Below are 16367 nucleotides of genomic sequence, written 5' to 3'. Positions count from 1 at the left end.
AAGTGTTGTATGGCTAAAGTAAAAGTGGGAGTGGAGGTGGGGCTGGAGGGACACACTGGTATTACCCAAATCCTCATCTTACAAATGGGAAAATAGAGCGTCAGAGAGGAGAAAACTCTTTTCTATACTCCAAGGCAGGACAAATAGGAAAGAAAGAGAGAGAGAGAGGAAAAAAACTAATTTAGAGAAGGAGAGCTGGAGACAAAGTTCCTAAGAAAAGAAAAAAGTCTGTGGAGATAGCGTCACAAGATGCATTACCTCAGGAGTCTATTTGAGAGACTGTGTCATATCAGGAAAGTTCTAGGGACTGGAGCCTCTTTTCTTGGTAAGAGGATGAGAATGAAACACCAGCCCCTCAGTCTGACTCCCAGAAAAAAGAACCTCAGGCTGATGAGCAATAACTCCAACAATGTCATTTCCCCAGCCGGGCTCAGCCCCACAGGAAATCTCAGAGTTTGTCATCAGGACAAGGGCCCACAAGAATGTCGCTGCACCCAGAGCTTTGTGGTTTGATGCCACTAGAGACTTTCCTGGTGAAAGCATTCTAAGGGAAGTTGCTTGGCTAGACAGAAAGATGCTGCAGTGAGGCCAGCACATGCCTTCCCAGGACTGCTGGTGCTGAGTGTGGATTTCAGATGCCTCCTGGATCTCACACAGTGGTCATTGTCCCCGTGTAGCTCCTGGCAGCCCTAGTCTGACATGGGATAGAGCAGTTCCTCAAGGATTTCAGAGTCCAGGACATGGGAAATTGGGGCGGTTTGTTTTTCAGTGTTGCCAGTTGACCTGATAAAGCATAAAAACCTAACTGTTAGGGCCTGTTCTTTTTGTGGAAGCAAGGCCAGATCCTAAGCCCCCATTGGGATCTGTGATGTTACAAATCAATATTTTTTAATTGTGTAAATTTATGAGGTAAAAGTATTGTTATGATTTATAAATATAATGTGGGCTGGGTGCAGTGGCTCACGCCTGTAATCCCATCACTTTGGGAGGCTGAGGTGGGCAGGTCATTTGAGCCCAGGAGTTCGAGACCAGCCTGGCCAACATGGTAAAATCCCATCTCTACAAAAAATACAAAAATTAGCCGGACGTGGTGGTACTTGCCTGTAATCCCAGCTACTCAGGAGGCTGAGATGGGAGAACTGCTTAAACTTGGGAGGTGGAGTTTGCAGGTGAGCCCAGATTGCACCACTGCACTCTAGCCTGAGTGACAGAGCAAGACTTTGTCTCACAATAAATAAATAAATAAATACAATGCAGAATAACTAAATCAAGCTGGTTAACATATTCATCACCTTAAATACTTGACGTTGTTTGTAGTGATAGGTTGGAGTTTTAAATCTGTATATATCCAGGGGCAGGGGTGAGAGGGCAATGCCGAAAGCTGAAGACCACCTTGAAGGAAAATGGTCAGTTTCTGCCTTTGGTTCCTCTGGTGGGCGTCTCTTGATTATTCAAGTTGGGAGGAAAAACTAAAAAGTGTGTGTACATCAGTAAGGCATCATTTCCCACACTAAAGCACTTTATGCAGCAAGCGTTGAGTTCCTGTGATGTACCAGCCATTTTTCTAGACAGCGGGACTGCATCAGGTGACAGAACAAAGTCTGGCCCTTGTGGACCTTTCCTTCTCATAAGGGAAGGCAGACAGTTACTACTTCCTGTGGTGGAGAGAGCTCTGGAGAAGACTCAAGGTGAGGAGTATCCAGCAGCATGAACTCGAGAAGGCCTTGCAGATAAGGTGACATTTGAGAAAGCCCTGAAGGAAGTGAGGGAATGAGTAATGTGAATATCTGGGGAAGAGAACTTCTATACAGAGAGCACATCAAAGGCCAAGCCCAGGCAGGAACATACCTGGTGGATTGGAGGAGCAGCACGGGAGGCTGGTGTGGCTGGAGCTGAAGGAGTGACGGAGAAGAGCTGTTGGAGGTGAGGTCGGAGGCTTAGCTGAAACCAAGACCATGCGTGCATGGCTTTTTGGAAGTTGAAAAATACTATGGTGTGAACATTGGTTCCTCCCTAAAGTCATAGTTGAAATCCTAACTCCTGAGGTGATGGTGTGAGGAGGTCGGGCCATTTGGGAGGTGAGTAGGTCATGAGGCTGGAGCCCTTTAAATGGCATTAGTGCCCTTACCCAAGAGCACAGCACCGCACTGGAAATGAAGGATGCCCCTGCTGTGATGTGCGTATGGTTTGTTTGCCCCCTGCCAGGTCTCGTGTTGAAATTCGGTCCCTCAGGACATCCCCCCCAAAAAAGTTTGATCCCCAGTCTTGAAGGAGGGACCTGGTGGGAGGTGTTTGGATTGTGGGGGCGGGTTTCTCATGTATGGCTTGGTGCCGTTCTCATGGGAGTGAGTGACTTCTCACGCTTAGTTCCTTCGGTAACTGGCTGTTGCAAAGAGCTTGGCACCTCCTCTCTCGTTTCCTCTCTGGCCACATGATTTCTGCACAGGCGGCTCCCCTTCGTCTTCTACCACAAGCAGCCAGAAACCCTCTCCAGAAGCAGATGTTGTGCCATGCTTGTATAGCCCACAGAACTGTGGGCTAAATTTCTTTTCTTCATAAAGTACCCAACCTCAGGTATTCCTTTAGAGCAACACAAACAGACTAAGACACCCCTGGAGACAGAAGCTCTCCCGAGGTTCTTCTGGACTCACAGGACCCATCCCGCCATGGCTCTGACCACACTGAATTGCAGAGGCCTGGGCAACTGTCTCTAAAATTTTATAAGCTAGGATCATACTTATCCCCAAATAATTGTGGTAGAATTGACCTCTGGGGGCATCCCTCATTTCAGGTATTGTGTTGGTTTTCTACTTGCATAACAAATTATCACAAATTGATGGCTTCAAACAACAAAAATGTATTCTCTCACAGTTCTGAAGGCCAGAAGCCCAACAAATGCAAGGTGCTGCAGGGTACGCTCCCTGTGAAGGGTCGAGGGGAGAGCCTGCCCCTGCCTCTTCCAGCTTCTGGTGGCTGCCCACAGACCCTGGCATTCATTCCTTCACTTGTAGTTGTGTTTCCCGTCTTCATCTTCGTCAGCACAGTGTTTTTCCTCTGCATGTGTCCCTGTCTTCACATGGCCTTGTTTGGACACTCATGATTGGATTCAGGGCCCACCCTAATGCAATATGACCTCATCTCAATTTAGTTACATATGCAAAGATCCTCTTTCCAAATTACCAGAGATTAGAACCTCAGGATATCTTTTTGTCAAACTCAGTTTAACCCACAACAGGTGCCTTGGTCTGAGTTTGATTATGATGAGAGTCTTCTGGGCTTAAATATGCTTGAGGACTGAGACAGGAATTATTGAAATACAGTTAGAAAGGTCCACTATGTTAGGGATGTCAGGAATTTTTTTTTTTTTTAAAGAAATGTCTATTGTGTTTATTTAAACTAATTAAAGATTTATAGATGAAGCCAGCACAGTGGCACATGCCTCTAAGGCAAGAGGATTGCTTGAGCCCAGGAGTTTGAGGCCAGCCTGGGCAACATAACAAGACCACATCTCTAGAAACAAAAACATAGATAGATATGTTAATTTGCATCATTGTTTGGAAACCTGAAGACTTGAGGATATGCAGTGGTAAAATTCATGCAAGTGTTAGAAGACAGAGATCTTACAGAATAAGGAATTTTTAAAGCTGAGAGTCACAGCCTGAGTTTGGCCTGGGTGGGAGGGCTGAAGAGCTCTTGCTGATGTTCCAAGTTTATGGTTTTGCCAGCTGTGGCAGCAAGTTGGCAGAGACTGAATGCAACAGACCAGAGTCCTTGGGCCCTGGCTGACTTTTGCAGGAGAAGCAGGCTTATTCCACTTGCCTTTCCCCTGCATTCCCATGGGGTCCACAGGGTGCCCAGGTGGTGTGTGCTGCCAAGCTGTTGCTCCCCTCTGTGCAACACCCATTGAACATACATTGTTTAGTGTCTGTCAGGGCTTACTAGTATTTGCCTTTTTTCAGCTCACCAGTTAAAAGTCTAAGAGCTGTTTATCTGTAGGGCGAGGTGGTTCACGCCTGTAAGCCCAGCACTTTGGGAGGCCGAGGTGGGTGGGTCAGGAGGTCAGGAGTTTGAGACCAGCCTGGAGAACATAGTGATACCTTGTCTCTACTAAAAATACAAAAAATTAGCCTGGCATGGTGGTGTGCACCTGTAATCCCAGCTGCTTGGGAGATTGAGTCAGGAGAATCGTGTGAACCCGGGAGGCAGAGGTTGCAATGAGCTGATACCTCATTGCAACAGTGCGACACTGTGCAACAGGGCGACAGTGCGAGACTCCATCTCAAAAAAAGAGTTGTTTATCAAAGGAAGTTTAAGTTCCCACTTTGATATCACAGTGATAGGACTATATCTGGCCTAGCAATGTAATTAAAATTCCTTAGTAATAATATACATTTGTGGGCATTGAATTGAATTGTTATCACGGTCACCATGAATTGGAGTTTTGCTCTTGTTTCCCAGGCTGGAGTGCGATGGCATGATCTCAGCTCACTGCAGCCTCCACCTCCCAGGTTCAAGTGATTCTTCTGCCTCAGCCTCCCAAGTGACTGGGATTACAGGTGCTCTCCATCACACCTGGCTAATGTTTTGCAGAGATAGGGAGTTTCGCCATGTTGGCCAGGCTGGTCTTGAACTCCTGGCCTCAGGTGATCCACCCGCCTTGGCCTCCCAAAGTGCTGACATTACAGGTGGGAGCCACGGTGTCTGGCCACCAGGAGTTCTCAGGGAGCTCCTGTTGTGTCACAAGGAATTGTGTGCAACTTAGACAGATGGGAGATGAATAAAGAGGGCTCTTTGTAGCCTTAAGGAAATTTGAAGCAAGGAGAGAGGACAGATAGGAATCAGAGGTTCACAGAAGAACTGATAAAGATTTGTGTATGCCACATTTGGCTTCTGTAGGAAAAAGCCTTTTAATGTATCATCTAATAAGTGGCCAGGTGCGGTGGCTCACGCCTATAGTCCCAGCACTTTGGGAGACCAAGGAGGGAGGATTGCTTGAGTCTAGGAGTTTGAGATTAGCCTGGGCAATACAGTGAGACCTCATTTCTACAAAAAATAAAAAATTAGCTGGTCATGGTGGTGCACACCTGTAGTCCCTGTGCACCTAGAGTCCCAGCTATTTGGGCTGAGGTGGGAGGTAGAGGCTATAGTGAGCCTTGATTGTACCATTGTGTTCTGAGCTGAGACCTTGTCTCAAAAATAAATAAATAAAGCATACAAACAAACAACTAAACAACTAATTGGACGGAGAGCTCACCTGGCCTCTGCCTCAGCCTCTCCCTGCTTCCCTGAGTCCTGTGGGCACTTTAGTGGTGGAACAGAATCAACAGGTGCTTGGGCGAAGGGGGTTGAGGTGAGAGAAGGGCCTCGGCTGCACCTGGACTGCCCGGGTGACTGCATTACTAGTTCCAGTGTGGCTCAGTCAGCTGTGTCCTGGGAGGTGTGATAATTCTGAGTATTATCTCAGGACGTGAATAGTATTCCTCAAAAAGGGAGGCTTCATTTCATGTCTGTTAACTGGGAATACAGCCACAACTATGTCCTCAGGGCAAGGACCAGTGGTAAAATCGCCGTAACTTCTGGGATGAGCACAGGGCAAATAATGTACAGACATCATTTCCTTTGACTAATCTTTGTAATCCTGGCTCCTGAAAGTAGTGAAAATTCATTGTCTAAGCTGAGATTTTAAATTCAGGACCCAGATGGGTTAGAAGGTAAGCCTCCAAAAGGTCTGCTTTCCGCGGTGTGTCAGTGTCCTGAATTCCTGGCAGGCAGCAGTCTCATTAGAAAAGCAGATTGCCTCCTGACTCACCCACTCAGTGTGACGTGAGACAGCCCTACAGCCCTCACAGCAGCCCATATTCCTGTTGGATGGGGCAGAGCATGTACCGTCCATTTTATAGCTGTGGTGGCTACAGAAGCCTGGCCCAGACCGTGGAAAACCTTGAGAGGAGATAGTCTGTTATAGGACAGGAGCTTTGTCCTGGAATTTCCTGGCCTTTGTCTGTCTGGGATAACTTCACGTACCAAGACGCCTGTTTTTTAGAGTCTGCTTCCTTCTGGGGGAAGAGTGCTACTTACTGCCTGTCTTCCACATAATGCTTTTGCTTCCTGTACCAAAGCCATCTCCTCCCTGTTGCCCATGGGTTCAGAGGTGGGGGGAGCACTGTGGCCAGGTGTGTGTACCTGGCTCCCATTATGCTCCTGAAAGTTACCGGTCACAAAGGAAAAGCCTAACCACTGGACATAAAAGCTGCATCTTCCAGCCTGGCCCATTCACTCTGGTCCTAACCTTTGTCTGTCTCTCATATTGCAGCAGAAAAAGTCCTACCTGGAGCGGAGCGTTAAGGAAGCTGAGGACAACATCAGGGAGATGCTGATGGCACGAAGGGCCCAGTAGGGAGCCTCTCGGGGAAGGTCTTCCTCTTGCCCCTCCCATTCCTGGTGGGGGCAGAGGAGTCTCTGCAGGGAAACAGCTCCTCCTCTGCCCCATGGACACTTCATCTGGATGGCCTGGCAACGTCACATTTTCTGCATCACCCTGAGCCCCTTTTGCTTCCCAGCCCTGGAGTTTTTACCCTGGCTTTACCTCCCACCTTGGCCCAGGACACTCTTTCCTCTCAGGGTGTGCAATGAACTCCCAGGAAAGGGAAGATGGGAGCCAGGGCAGATAGGAAGCTCTGCCTGAGCTTTCCACTAGGCATGACAGCCAGACCAATAAAAAGTGTGCATTCTGCTAAGCCTGCTTTTCTTGAGCTGAGGGATGGAACAGAGGGTTAGAGAGGCAGTGGCTGTCTCCACCTCAGCTCCTGCTCCCTCTGCATTGGAGCCCTTCCTTCCTTGGGGGATGGGCTCTTGCCCTTTTCTCTTTTCCCTTCCTGTACCTTTGACTAACCTCTCAGCTTCCGGGCCTGCATGTAGTAGACAGAAGAGGAAGAAAGAACACTGACATTCACAGCTGAATAAGTGAACAGGATAGCAGTCCCTGGATGGCAGTCTGCCTCAAGATTCCTTTTCCTGCCTTCTCCCATACATTCCAAAAGGAAGTTCAGCAGTCAGCAGCACCTCCAAGACTGTCTCCTTCAGGCCAATATCATAAGATGGACGCTGTAATCCTGAGGTCTCCTAGAGGCTGAGGGCAGCAGTATGCGCCAGCTGGCTCGTCCCAGCCCAGGTGGGCCAATTATTCAATTTTTAAGAATTTTGTTGCAAGCCAGTTGTTAAACACAGCCATTATAATTATGTAAATGTGCAAATTAGGTTAAAAACGAGGACAATAAATATTCAAAACTCATCCCTAATTATATTACTACATTTGACCGTGATTGTGCTCTATCTATCTATCTATGCACTGACTGTGATCTGTGGGGCTGGACCTATTGTGTCTGGGTGGCAGAAATCCCACATGATGGCAGGTCCTGTGCTGCTCTTCCCAGCTCCAGTCGGTGACATCACATTGGTAACTTGAAATCAGCCATGGCACGGTGGGAACACTTACACCACAGAAATAAGACATAGGACATGCTACAAAACATGGCTGAGTTTTTTTTTTTTGTTTTTTTAAAGAGAGCTTGGTAAACATTTATCAGCACATCCACTGCTTCGGAGGGAAGGCAGAGTCGGCAGGGAGCTGTCAGCTGCAGCCTCTCTGGCCAGCTGGGCTGGGTGGACCAGCTGAAGGAGGAAAATCAGGCTTGCTGCTATGGCATCCCGGCGCCACCCTGTGGCCAAAGATGAGATGAGTGGCACGGTTGACTAGTTGGGGTGAGGGGTGGGAGAGGACAGTGAGGAAAAACCTCTGGTATGGCCCCATGTGATTGTAGGATCCTGGGTTTCCAGGGAGCAGGCCTGGAAGCCACTCCAGGGGCAGCCCCTGGTTACCAAAAGGCCCTTTCCTAGGCTCTGGGTAAAGGCAGGTGTAAGTTGTCGTGGCAAATACTCCTCCCTGAGCCCATCTTTGAGTGAGACTGGGGGAAACTGCTAGCTGGACCAGGAGCCCATCACCCGGCTGGAGGACACCTGGCCTCAGAACCATCCTTCCTTGTAGCACCTGCAGTGTTTGCATCACCACCAGAATAAAAAGTTAGTTAGTTAGACTGGCTGCTGGTCATATACTGGATGGTGACCACTAGCTGAGATACCCGCATTTTATAAGCCTTAGTGAGCAGGTGACTAGTGGGAAATGGCAACAGTCTAGGAGACAGAAGCACAGACTCAAGGGGGCTTAGCTTAGACCTGGAATCATTTAGACAGTCGAGCTTTGGACAAATTTATTGAAACATACAGGGTGTTGTTAGCAGAGAAATCATTCCATGGTGTATTACGTTTGGCCACTACCTTGAATGTATAATTTAAAAATTATAAATATATATTTCACCACTAAGCCTTTGGCCAAAAAAAAGTTATTTAGCACATCTTTAAAGATCAATAAGAAATGGATTTTGGACATTAAAAAGATCAAGTCACTGAATTAAACAGCAGCAACCCCCACTAATCTAGAACCCCATGGTGCTGAAGGTAGAGGTGTCTGTGCGGAGCTAGTCATTTGTTACAGCAATCAGAAGAGACGGGGATAGGCACACCTATCAGAGGTGGTGGCAGAGCTGGCAGGACTGGATGGCTGGGCTGGTCAGGTGAGCATGTCCCAGAGACAGCAGCAACAGAGAGCAGTCCAGCAGGCTGTGAGGCAGGTGGATGGTCCCAGATCATCTCTTCTTTGGTCTTCTACCACATACACTGGAGGGAGAAGGGGCAAGAGGGTGAGAATGGACTGGTACAAACCCCAGGCCTTGCAAAGTTAGCCTCCCAGGACCACGGGAAGGCTACAGCAGGGGGAAGCCATAGGGCAGGCTGACAAGATCTTCATGCTCCTGCCATTGCTGCTGCTGAATGGAGGGAGGGTGACTCAGCTCAGCTGCTTTCTCTCTCCATTCCAGACTCAGGACACTCTCACCCTCACAGGGACAAGTACTATGGAACTTGCAGAATGGCCAACCCTACTTAGATAACTTTATAACCAGGTAGCATGTCCTCCCCCTGCAGGGGGACTGGCGGGCATTTCTTGGGATACAACTGAGCCATCACCCAAGAGTAACAGAGGAAAAGGAATTAAAATCTCCTTTAAAAGAGGGCTTTAAACCCTCAAAGAATAATCAAGAGCCCTGGTTTTTCACTCCTGGTCAATACACAATTTCAGAATTGCCCCTGACCTCTATACCTTGATAGAAAGGATGAAGAAAGGCAGGGATGAAAACCTGGCCGAGTGGTATGGGGCAGCTGGAGCCTGTGTGGTGTCTTCCCGAGCCTGGGATGCTCACTTTTCCTCCAAATGGAGTCGGAAACCTGAGTCCTGTCAGGGCTAATGCTCTATCAAGAGATCTGAGTGCTAAGCAAATCCACAGGTCAAGAAGAACCCCAACTACCTGCTACTTGTCAGCTAACTTGAGGCAGGCATTAGCTTCTCTTCCCATAAGGACATATTTTAAATGGCTGCTAGTCAATCTGTGGCCACTGGAAAAAAAAAATCTCCAACCAACCACTATCATCAAATTCATAAGCAGTAAGCATTTTTCATTTTTCCAGAGTTCATAAATGCATAAATCTTATCAATTAAACTAGTCCTTTGGCGGTTTCCTTTTTGTGTTTTGTATCTGTTTTGAGACCTCTCTCTTGGCAGCCCCTCTCTCTGGAGCCTGGTGTCTTCGCTATTACAGAGTGTGCTGGATAGGTTAGTAGATTTTCCAGGTCCTCTCATTATATCAGCTGTCCTCCGCTGCACGGACATGTTCCTTTTCCTTCTCTTGTGGCAAAGGTTTAATCCCAGCCCACTTTCATTTGGCCCTCTTCAGCAACACAGGGCTGGGTTTAGATGACCCTTTACCAGGAAAGCCTGCTCAAAGGGAGAGGATGAATGACCCATTTATTCTGAGGCCTCCTAAGGTCCAGTACCTCATTTCGTCTTCACAGCAACCTTGAAGTCACTGCCTGTGGAGTTCGAGGCTTAGAGAGGTTAGGTCTCTTGTTGAAGCACACGTGACTAGGCAGAGGCAAGGGCAGGATCTGGACCCAGGCCTTTATGGCTCTAAAGCCTCTGGCAAGCCAGGCTTGCTTGGGCCTAACTGGGATAGACAAGGGACCAGAAAGAGAACAGAGGTGACTGGGGCTACAGCAAAATCTTTCCTCACACCCAGCTAGAGCCTAACCTGCCCACTGCAGCCTGGGCACCCCAGACCCTGGGGTCACTGCAGCAGGAAAGCCCCAGGCAGACTGTCCCTTCCATCTGCCTGGATGGCCTGCTCACCACAGGATCCTGCATGGGCAACTCTGGACAGGGAAACCAGAATACAATGGCATGCAGGTCGCCTTGAATAACCTCTTCCCTATGCTCTCCCTGTCACGGGATTGGCTTGCCTGCCCCTGGGACAGAAAGCCCCCTCCCCTGCCAGCTCCAGAAATAGCCTGCTTGATTCATGTGAAGGCCATCCCGGGCTTCAGGCCAGAGACTCAGCTGGAGGCTGGCTGCAGTGGGAGAGGCCCCATAGAACTCTCTTAAGCTACCATTTATTGAGGTATTTGCAAGCGCCAGGACCTGTGCTGAGGGCCTTCTGGACACGGGACCACTCAGTCTTCATGACCACCGTGTAGGGTATGGGCATCAGGACATCAGTCAGTCTCCTCACTGCTTCCCCTTCTCCCCAGCCTCCAGGGACAGGGCTGAGGCGGCGGCCATGCCTTTCTCTCCTGTTGGAGCCACTGAACCTCAGGCAGCTTAGCTGGGGAAACAAAAATGTCCTAGTCTTGCTTGCTCCACCTTTCTCCTCCAGTTTAATCAGGTCCGTCCTTGCCGGGGCTTTCACATAACATACTCGGAAACGTGGGAAACTGGGGACTTGAGCACATTACTCCCAGACAACGCTGACAGAGGTTAGAAACGGCAGCTACAAAATGGAGGACTTCAAACCATAGGGCTGTGACAGCCATGACGGGGCACTGAGTGCCCACACATACCTTAGAAACCTGAGTCTTATTTCCTGGAGCACCAAGTTCCCCCAAACCCTTAGGACCTTTTCACCTTTAGCTGAGGACAGAACCTCGGCAACTCTTCTCTCAACTTCTGTAAATATTAAAAATATAAACCTTTTTAAAAAGAAGGAGAAAAAGGAGAGGGGTTAAAAGAGCAGTGGAGGGGTTGGGGTGGGAACAGGCACCACGTTTCCAGACCAGTCAGCAGCTGTCAGGGCCCAACCTGAGAAGAGGTTCTGGTGCCCGCTGTCAGTGCTCTGATCGAGCCGCTTCTTGGAGATCAAGTGCCCCCCTGTGGCCAGTCTAGGGATAGGGGCTGGGTTCCAGCTCCTGATGGGGTCAGAGTCTTAAGCATTGGCTTCCTTCCATAAGCATCAGTGTCAAAAGGCTCACCCCTCATTCGCTATCTAGTTACCACCCTATTCAACCGGCCCCAGGCAAGAAGAGACTATTCCCAGGGAACTAAAGGTGGAGTGGGGGTCCCTTCACTGGCTTGCCTCTTATCTGCCCTTTGAACCAACCCTCAGTATTCTCAGCCCCAGCCTGGTGTAGGGCCTGCAGAGGGGCAGGCACCCAGAGCTTTGTCACATGGATGCAAGCACAAGTGTGGGGTGGGGAATGTGCAGGGAGAGGCCTGTGAGCAAACAGGTGTGGCCTAGAAGCCCAGGCTAGGTCAGAAAGGCCCAGGAAGCCCGGGTATCAGATGCATAGCAGCTTTGGGAAGAGCTGAGCAGCTTCTGGCAGGGGCACCTCCCACCTCCTTGCCTTCAAGCTGGAAGCAGAAAAGATAGATGGACAATGTCCACCAAGCCCTGTGGTCTTCTCTGGGGCCACCAATGCCCACTGCAACCTTGGCCACCAGACACACCAATCAGTCGTCCCCTTGGTTCCAGAATCTAGGACTACTGTATTGTATAGCCCCAGAGGTGACATTCACATGGGCTACTCAGAAACCTGGTTCCGAGCAGGCAGTGGGCAAGTGGGGCTCCAGTCCCCATAGAGGTCAGGGCAGGATGACCCGCAGGAAATGTGAGTACAAGCCTCAGGTGAAGGCTCTTATTCTCAGTCAGTCCCATTCTGGCACCTGAAACCTTCACCTGCACGGCTCAGACTTTGTGAATGATTAATCGAGTGCCTTGATGTGGTAATTGAGCCTTATTAGGTCCTTCTTGTTTGTGCATGTCTGTACCAGTTCCAACCCAAGAGAGCTACGCAGGAAAGGCAAACAGAAAGACCAGAGCCTCCCAGAGGGTTTTGATGCCCACAGCCTTCTTGCTCCAGGAGTGAAGCAGCAGCACCTTGGCTCCTTACGGCCCAGACCAGTGATAGGCACCCAGGGCTGGCCCTCAACTGCTAAGACAACTACAGTCACAGCACCTTCCAAGAAGTGCCACCAGGGGAGATGATGGCTTTGCCAGGTGGAGGAGGACCTGTAGTCTTTGCTCAACTGCCCTTGCCCCACATTGGGCATCTAGACCGACAGAAGGAGGCCAGCCAGCCTTCCAGGAGGTTTCAGAGGATCCATAAAGCCCTTTTACTGCTCAGATGCAGAGGCAGGAAGGGAGGGGGAAATCTTTAAGCATTTTCCAAATAAGTAAAAACCTCAAGACAGCTATGAGATGGCTCCTGGTGGGTAGGGAGGGAGGTGGGGCGGGGAGAGAGAGAGGAGAATGCAACTTGTTATGGCTTCAGTTCAGCTTTCCTTGGATGTGCAAGTGCAGTGGGATTGTTTATTCCCCAGCACAAACGGGCTGCACCGATGAGAACAAAATGTCCTAAGGGCAACGCCACTGTGCCTCTTTTCAAGCCCAGTGAGCACCAGGTCTGTGTGCTGAGCAGGAGAGTGATAGGCGAAGGGATGACCAGGAATAGCAGAGGGACTAGCCTAGCTTCTGTCCTTCGAGGTTATCTGGGCAGAGGCGATCATGGGTCTCTTGTTTTCACTGGAGTCTTTGAAAGGTAAGACAGGAGGAGTTAGGAACCTCTTTCACTTTCCAGGATCCTCTTCTACAGAGAAGCAGATATGGAGCTGACAGAATCGGCACAGCCTTGACTCAGGCTCCACAACAGCAGCTGCCTTTGCCTCCTAAGCTCAGAGCCTTTCCCGGGCCTCTTGAGCCTCTCTTCCTGCCCTACTCCTCCTGCCTGCTTTTCCTGCAGCTTCAGCTCTGGCCTGGCTCTTCTGTAAAGCTGGGTCCCAAAATACCCACTCCAAGGTGAAACAGATCAGGAGCTGGCCAACCCACTGACCCATCAAACCGTGCCTCAGCTGACTGCAGCCCAACTCAACAAGCATTCAGTCAGCCATTGCTCTCTGGACAGGTGTGGGTGTTTACATGGATCGGTCTGGAAAGGGTGAGGGCTTGCTGAGCTGTGTATGGGTCTTTGCTCATAGGTCTTCAGAAGTGCATTTGCCACCATCCTGGGAGGGAGGCTGACCTTGACAAAACCAAGCAGCTATCCCAAGGCTAAGACCAAGCCTCCCAAGAAGCCTAGGGAGCCCCAAGTGAATGGGTCATCTTCTAGATGAGCCCTGGGCCCATCCCATGTCTACCCTGGGCTCAACCACAGGGTCTGCTTGCACTTTAGCCCTGCCTACCCCCAATCAATCCTGTGAACAGTAGACCCAATAGCACAATTTTTGGATAATCAATAAAAACCATCTAGTAGATCTGGACAAGCTGGGCCAGCCTGACAAGGCTGCACTGCCAGCCCCCTCTGTAGTCTCATCCTTGGGCGAGAGCTGCTAGGACCACTAGGACAGGGTTGACTGTCAATACTGAGACAATTGAGAACTTCTCAGATGCCAGGACTACAGTCAGAACTGCCTTGGGGACCACCTTGGGCAGTCATTTTTTGGTAAGAAGAGGATGCTGAGCTCAAAGGGAAATAGCTTCACTGAGGTCACATGGTGAATTAAAGGCAGGTCCTGGCCTGTCACTGCACCCTCCTGCCTCCTGGCCCAGTGCTCACTGCACATCAAGATCAGGCTCGGTTCAAATCAGATAGCATCTGGGCTGCATGTGACCTGAAATGTGGCTACGCATCAAGGGAATGAAAGGCCTCCCTATTCTCTGTGCCCCTGTTCCCCTTCTAAATCCAAGATCTGTGTGTTAGGTCCAAATCTGGACCTCTCCCTCCCTGTTTAGAGTGTCCCAAGGAGAGTCAGGGCCCATCGCCTCAGAACGACTTGGTCCAGGAGTCAACTGAGATACAGAGTGAATTCTGTCCACAGTCACATCAGAGTGAAAGGCCCCTCAGCCCCCACCCGCCACACCTCCACCTTCCACGTGAGGGTGCGGAAGAAGGAGTGGCTGCTGAGGAGCCCAAGCAAGGCGTGTGTGAAGGAGCACCCAGGTGCGTGTCAGCCTCCCTCGTGTGTAACTCAGTTCCAGTGCTAGAAGCTGACAATTCCTGGGGAAGTGGCTGGAGATCCAGAAGTGCTTGGTATTTTCCAGTAAAGACCATGTCACTCTTACAAGAAGATTATCACCTCATTTAAATAAAATAGAGAAAATAAGGGTTTTAAAAAAACTATGACCAACAGAAGAAGTGGTTAAAACCAGGGCCCACCTTCCCCATGTCCCTACCACCAACTTGGGAATTGGGCAGACCCCAGCTGAGGTCCTGGCTCTGTTCTTCCAGAGCTGGATAGTTTCAAGTAAGACACTGGACTTCTCTGAGCCTCTGCTTCGTCTTCTAAAGGATGAGAAGGAAGACAGAGTTGTACAGCTACTGCCTTAGATAACACAGGAAAATGTTGTAATGAGAACAAAGGTTATCATTAAGACAGGTCAAAAATATAAACCCTTAATTTACAGAGAGGTAAGTTTCATTGTACAGTTTCTTAAATAGTAAGATCATATAGTACATTTCAAATGCTATTTTCAATAATTTTCTAGGCCATGGTCTATGTTTATAGCACTGCTGAAAAACTGAGGTGCCCGCTGTGCTGGGGCAGCACATACTTCCTCTTTGCTGGTCCAGCTGCATGTACAAAGCTTGGTCTTGCAAAACATCATGCGGTTTTGCGTGATGGAGCAATCCAAGCCACAAGACTGCAAGGACCCGCATATCCACAGAAATGCCACAAGCTGACTGTGGGGCTCAACAGCTTGATGTGGAGAGGAGGGATTCTATCCAGATGAGTTTATAAAAGATAAAAGATGCACAGATAATAATTTAATTCAGACTTAAATAATTCACTATATTTGTGTAAACCTGAGGAGAAAACCAAGAGCTTCTCATACTGGTGAGAGAAGGAAATAAAAAAGGGAATCTCAAATAGTATACAGGGGCAATGGCCCCTTTCCCTCATACAAGACTTTAGCAAGCAATCTTATACAGCCCTGAGGGGAAGACAGGCCTTAGAAACAAACTGTTTTGTATTTGGTTTAGAATAGAGAGCAGTTTTACTTTTACCTAGTGGGGGACTGAAGGGCAGTAATGGGGAAGAGTACTGGGACAGGATGAGTACATAAGCAGTTCCTCAGCACCTGCTCCTCCGCCAGAGTCCAGTCCTGTGGTGCCATTGCCTCAGATAGACCAAAGGACCACAGTGTGAGGCGGAGAAGATGTCACTGTCAAAATCAAAGGGGAGGAAGAGGTCGATAAGTATAAGAAGCTCCAGAATACACTTGGGAAGAGGACAAAATGTTTTTCTGGTGCTGAAAACCCAATGTCATGGGTAACATTACTACAGTAGGAGGAGGAAGCAATTCATTATATCATGACATATATCATGAACATATCCCTAATGCAGCTTTTGGAGGAATAATTATGAATGAGGCTGTTATACCAGGCAGAAGAAATTAAGGAAAATCTAGAGAACCTAATCACACCTAGTACATGACAATTCTATGACCCTGTGATGACGGTGTAAAGACCTCAAGGGAGGGAGGATTCTCCAGTGGAGGCAAACACTGTGTGATCTTGCTGATGACCTGCTCAGAAATGAGGCACAGAGAGACCACAGTTGTGAATGATGGTGGCTGATCTGACTCAGAGCATAACCTGGCCATGACTCAGACCATAACAAGTCCCTCAACATACTGGCCATCTTGTAATGGCTGTTCCTACCCAATTTAATGAATAGTATACTTCATTTACTGCCAGACTTCCAAAGACACCAATGTAATCATACACTAGGAGCTTTAACTCTGGAATAATCACAACACAGCAAGTGAATGGGCAGGCTGCCTTCCATCATTAAAGATTACAGCATGTAAGGGTGAGCAACCAATCCCACTTAAATATCCATTAACTGTCATGAAGACCTATAGATTTAATGCAATATCAGTAAAAATCCCAGCAGGAGTTTTTAATAGGTAAAGATAAACAAATTCTAA

General features: G+C 48.8%; 2 protein-coding genes across 2 annotated transcripts in view; one reads left to right on the top strand and one right to left on the bottom strand.

Annotated features, from left to right (window-relative positions):
• PFDN1 (prefoldin subunit 1) overlaps positions 1-7298 on the top strand; it is a 60686-nt gene extending 53388 nt beyond the window's left edge. The window contains exon 4 of the mRNA XM_012471724.2: positions 6314-7298. Within this exon, the coding sequence (XP_012327147.1) occupies positions 6314-6397 (84 nt within the window). The 3' untranslated portion in view covers positions 6398-7298. The remainder of the gene's footprint in view (positions 1-6313) is intronic.
• Positions 7299-8252: 954 nt separating this feature from the next.
• The window catches only part of CYSTM1 (cysteine rich transmembrane module containing 1), a 72825-nt gene continuing 64710 nt past the window's right edge, over positions 8253-16367 (bottom strand). The window contains exon 3 of the mRNA XM_012471822.2: positions 8253-8733. Within this exon, the coding sequence (XP_012327245.1) occupies positions 8627-8733 (107 nt within the window). The 3' untranslated portion in view covers positions 8253-8626. The remainder of the gene's footprint in view (positions 8734-16367) is intronic.

The sequence above is a fragment of the Aotus nancymaae genome, unplaced genomic scaffold (assembly GCF_030222135.1).
Source record: "Aotus nancymaae isolate 86718 unplaced genomic scaffold, 86718_ANA_hifiasm-v0.15.2.pri h1tg000064l_1, whole genome shotgun sequence".
Classification (NCBI taxonomy): domain Eukaryota; kingdom Metazoa; phylum Chordata; class Mammalia; order Primates; family Aotidae; genus Aotus; species Aotus nancymaae.
This window is presented reverse-complemented; position numbering and strand designations above follow the sequence as displayed.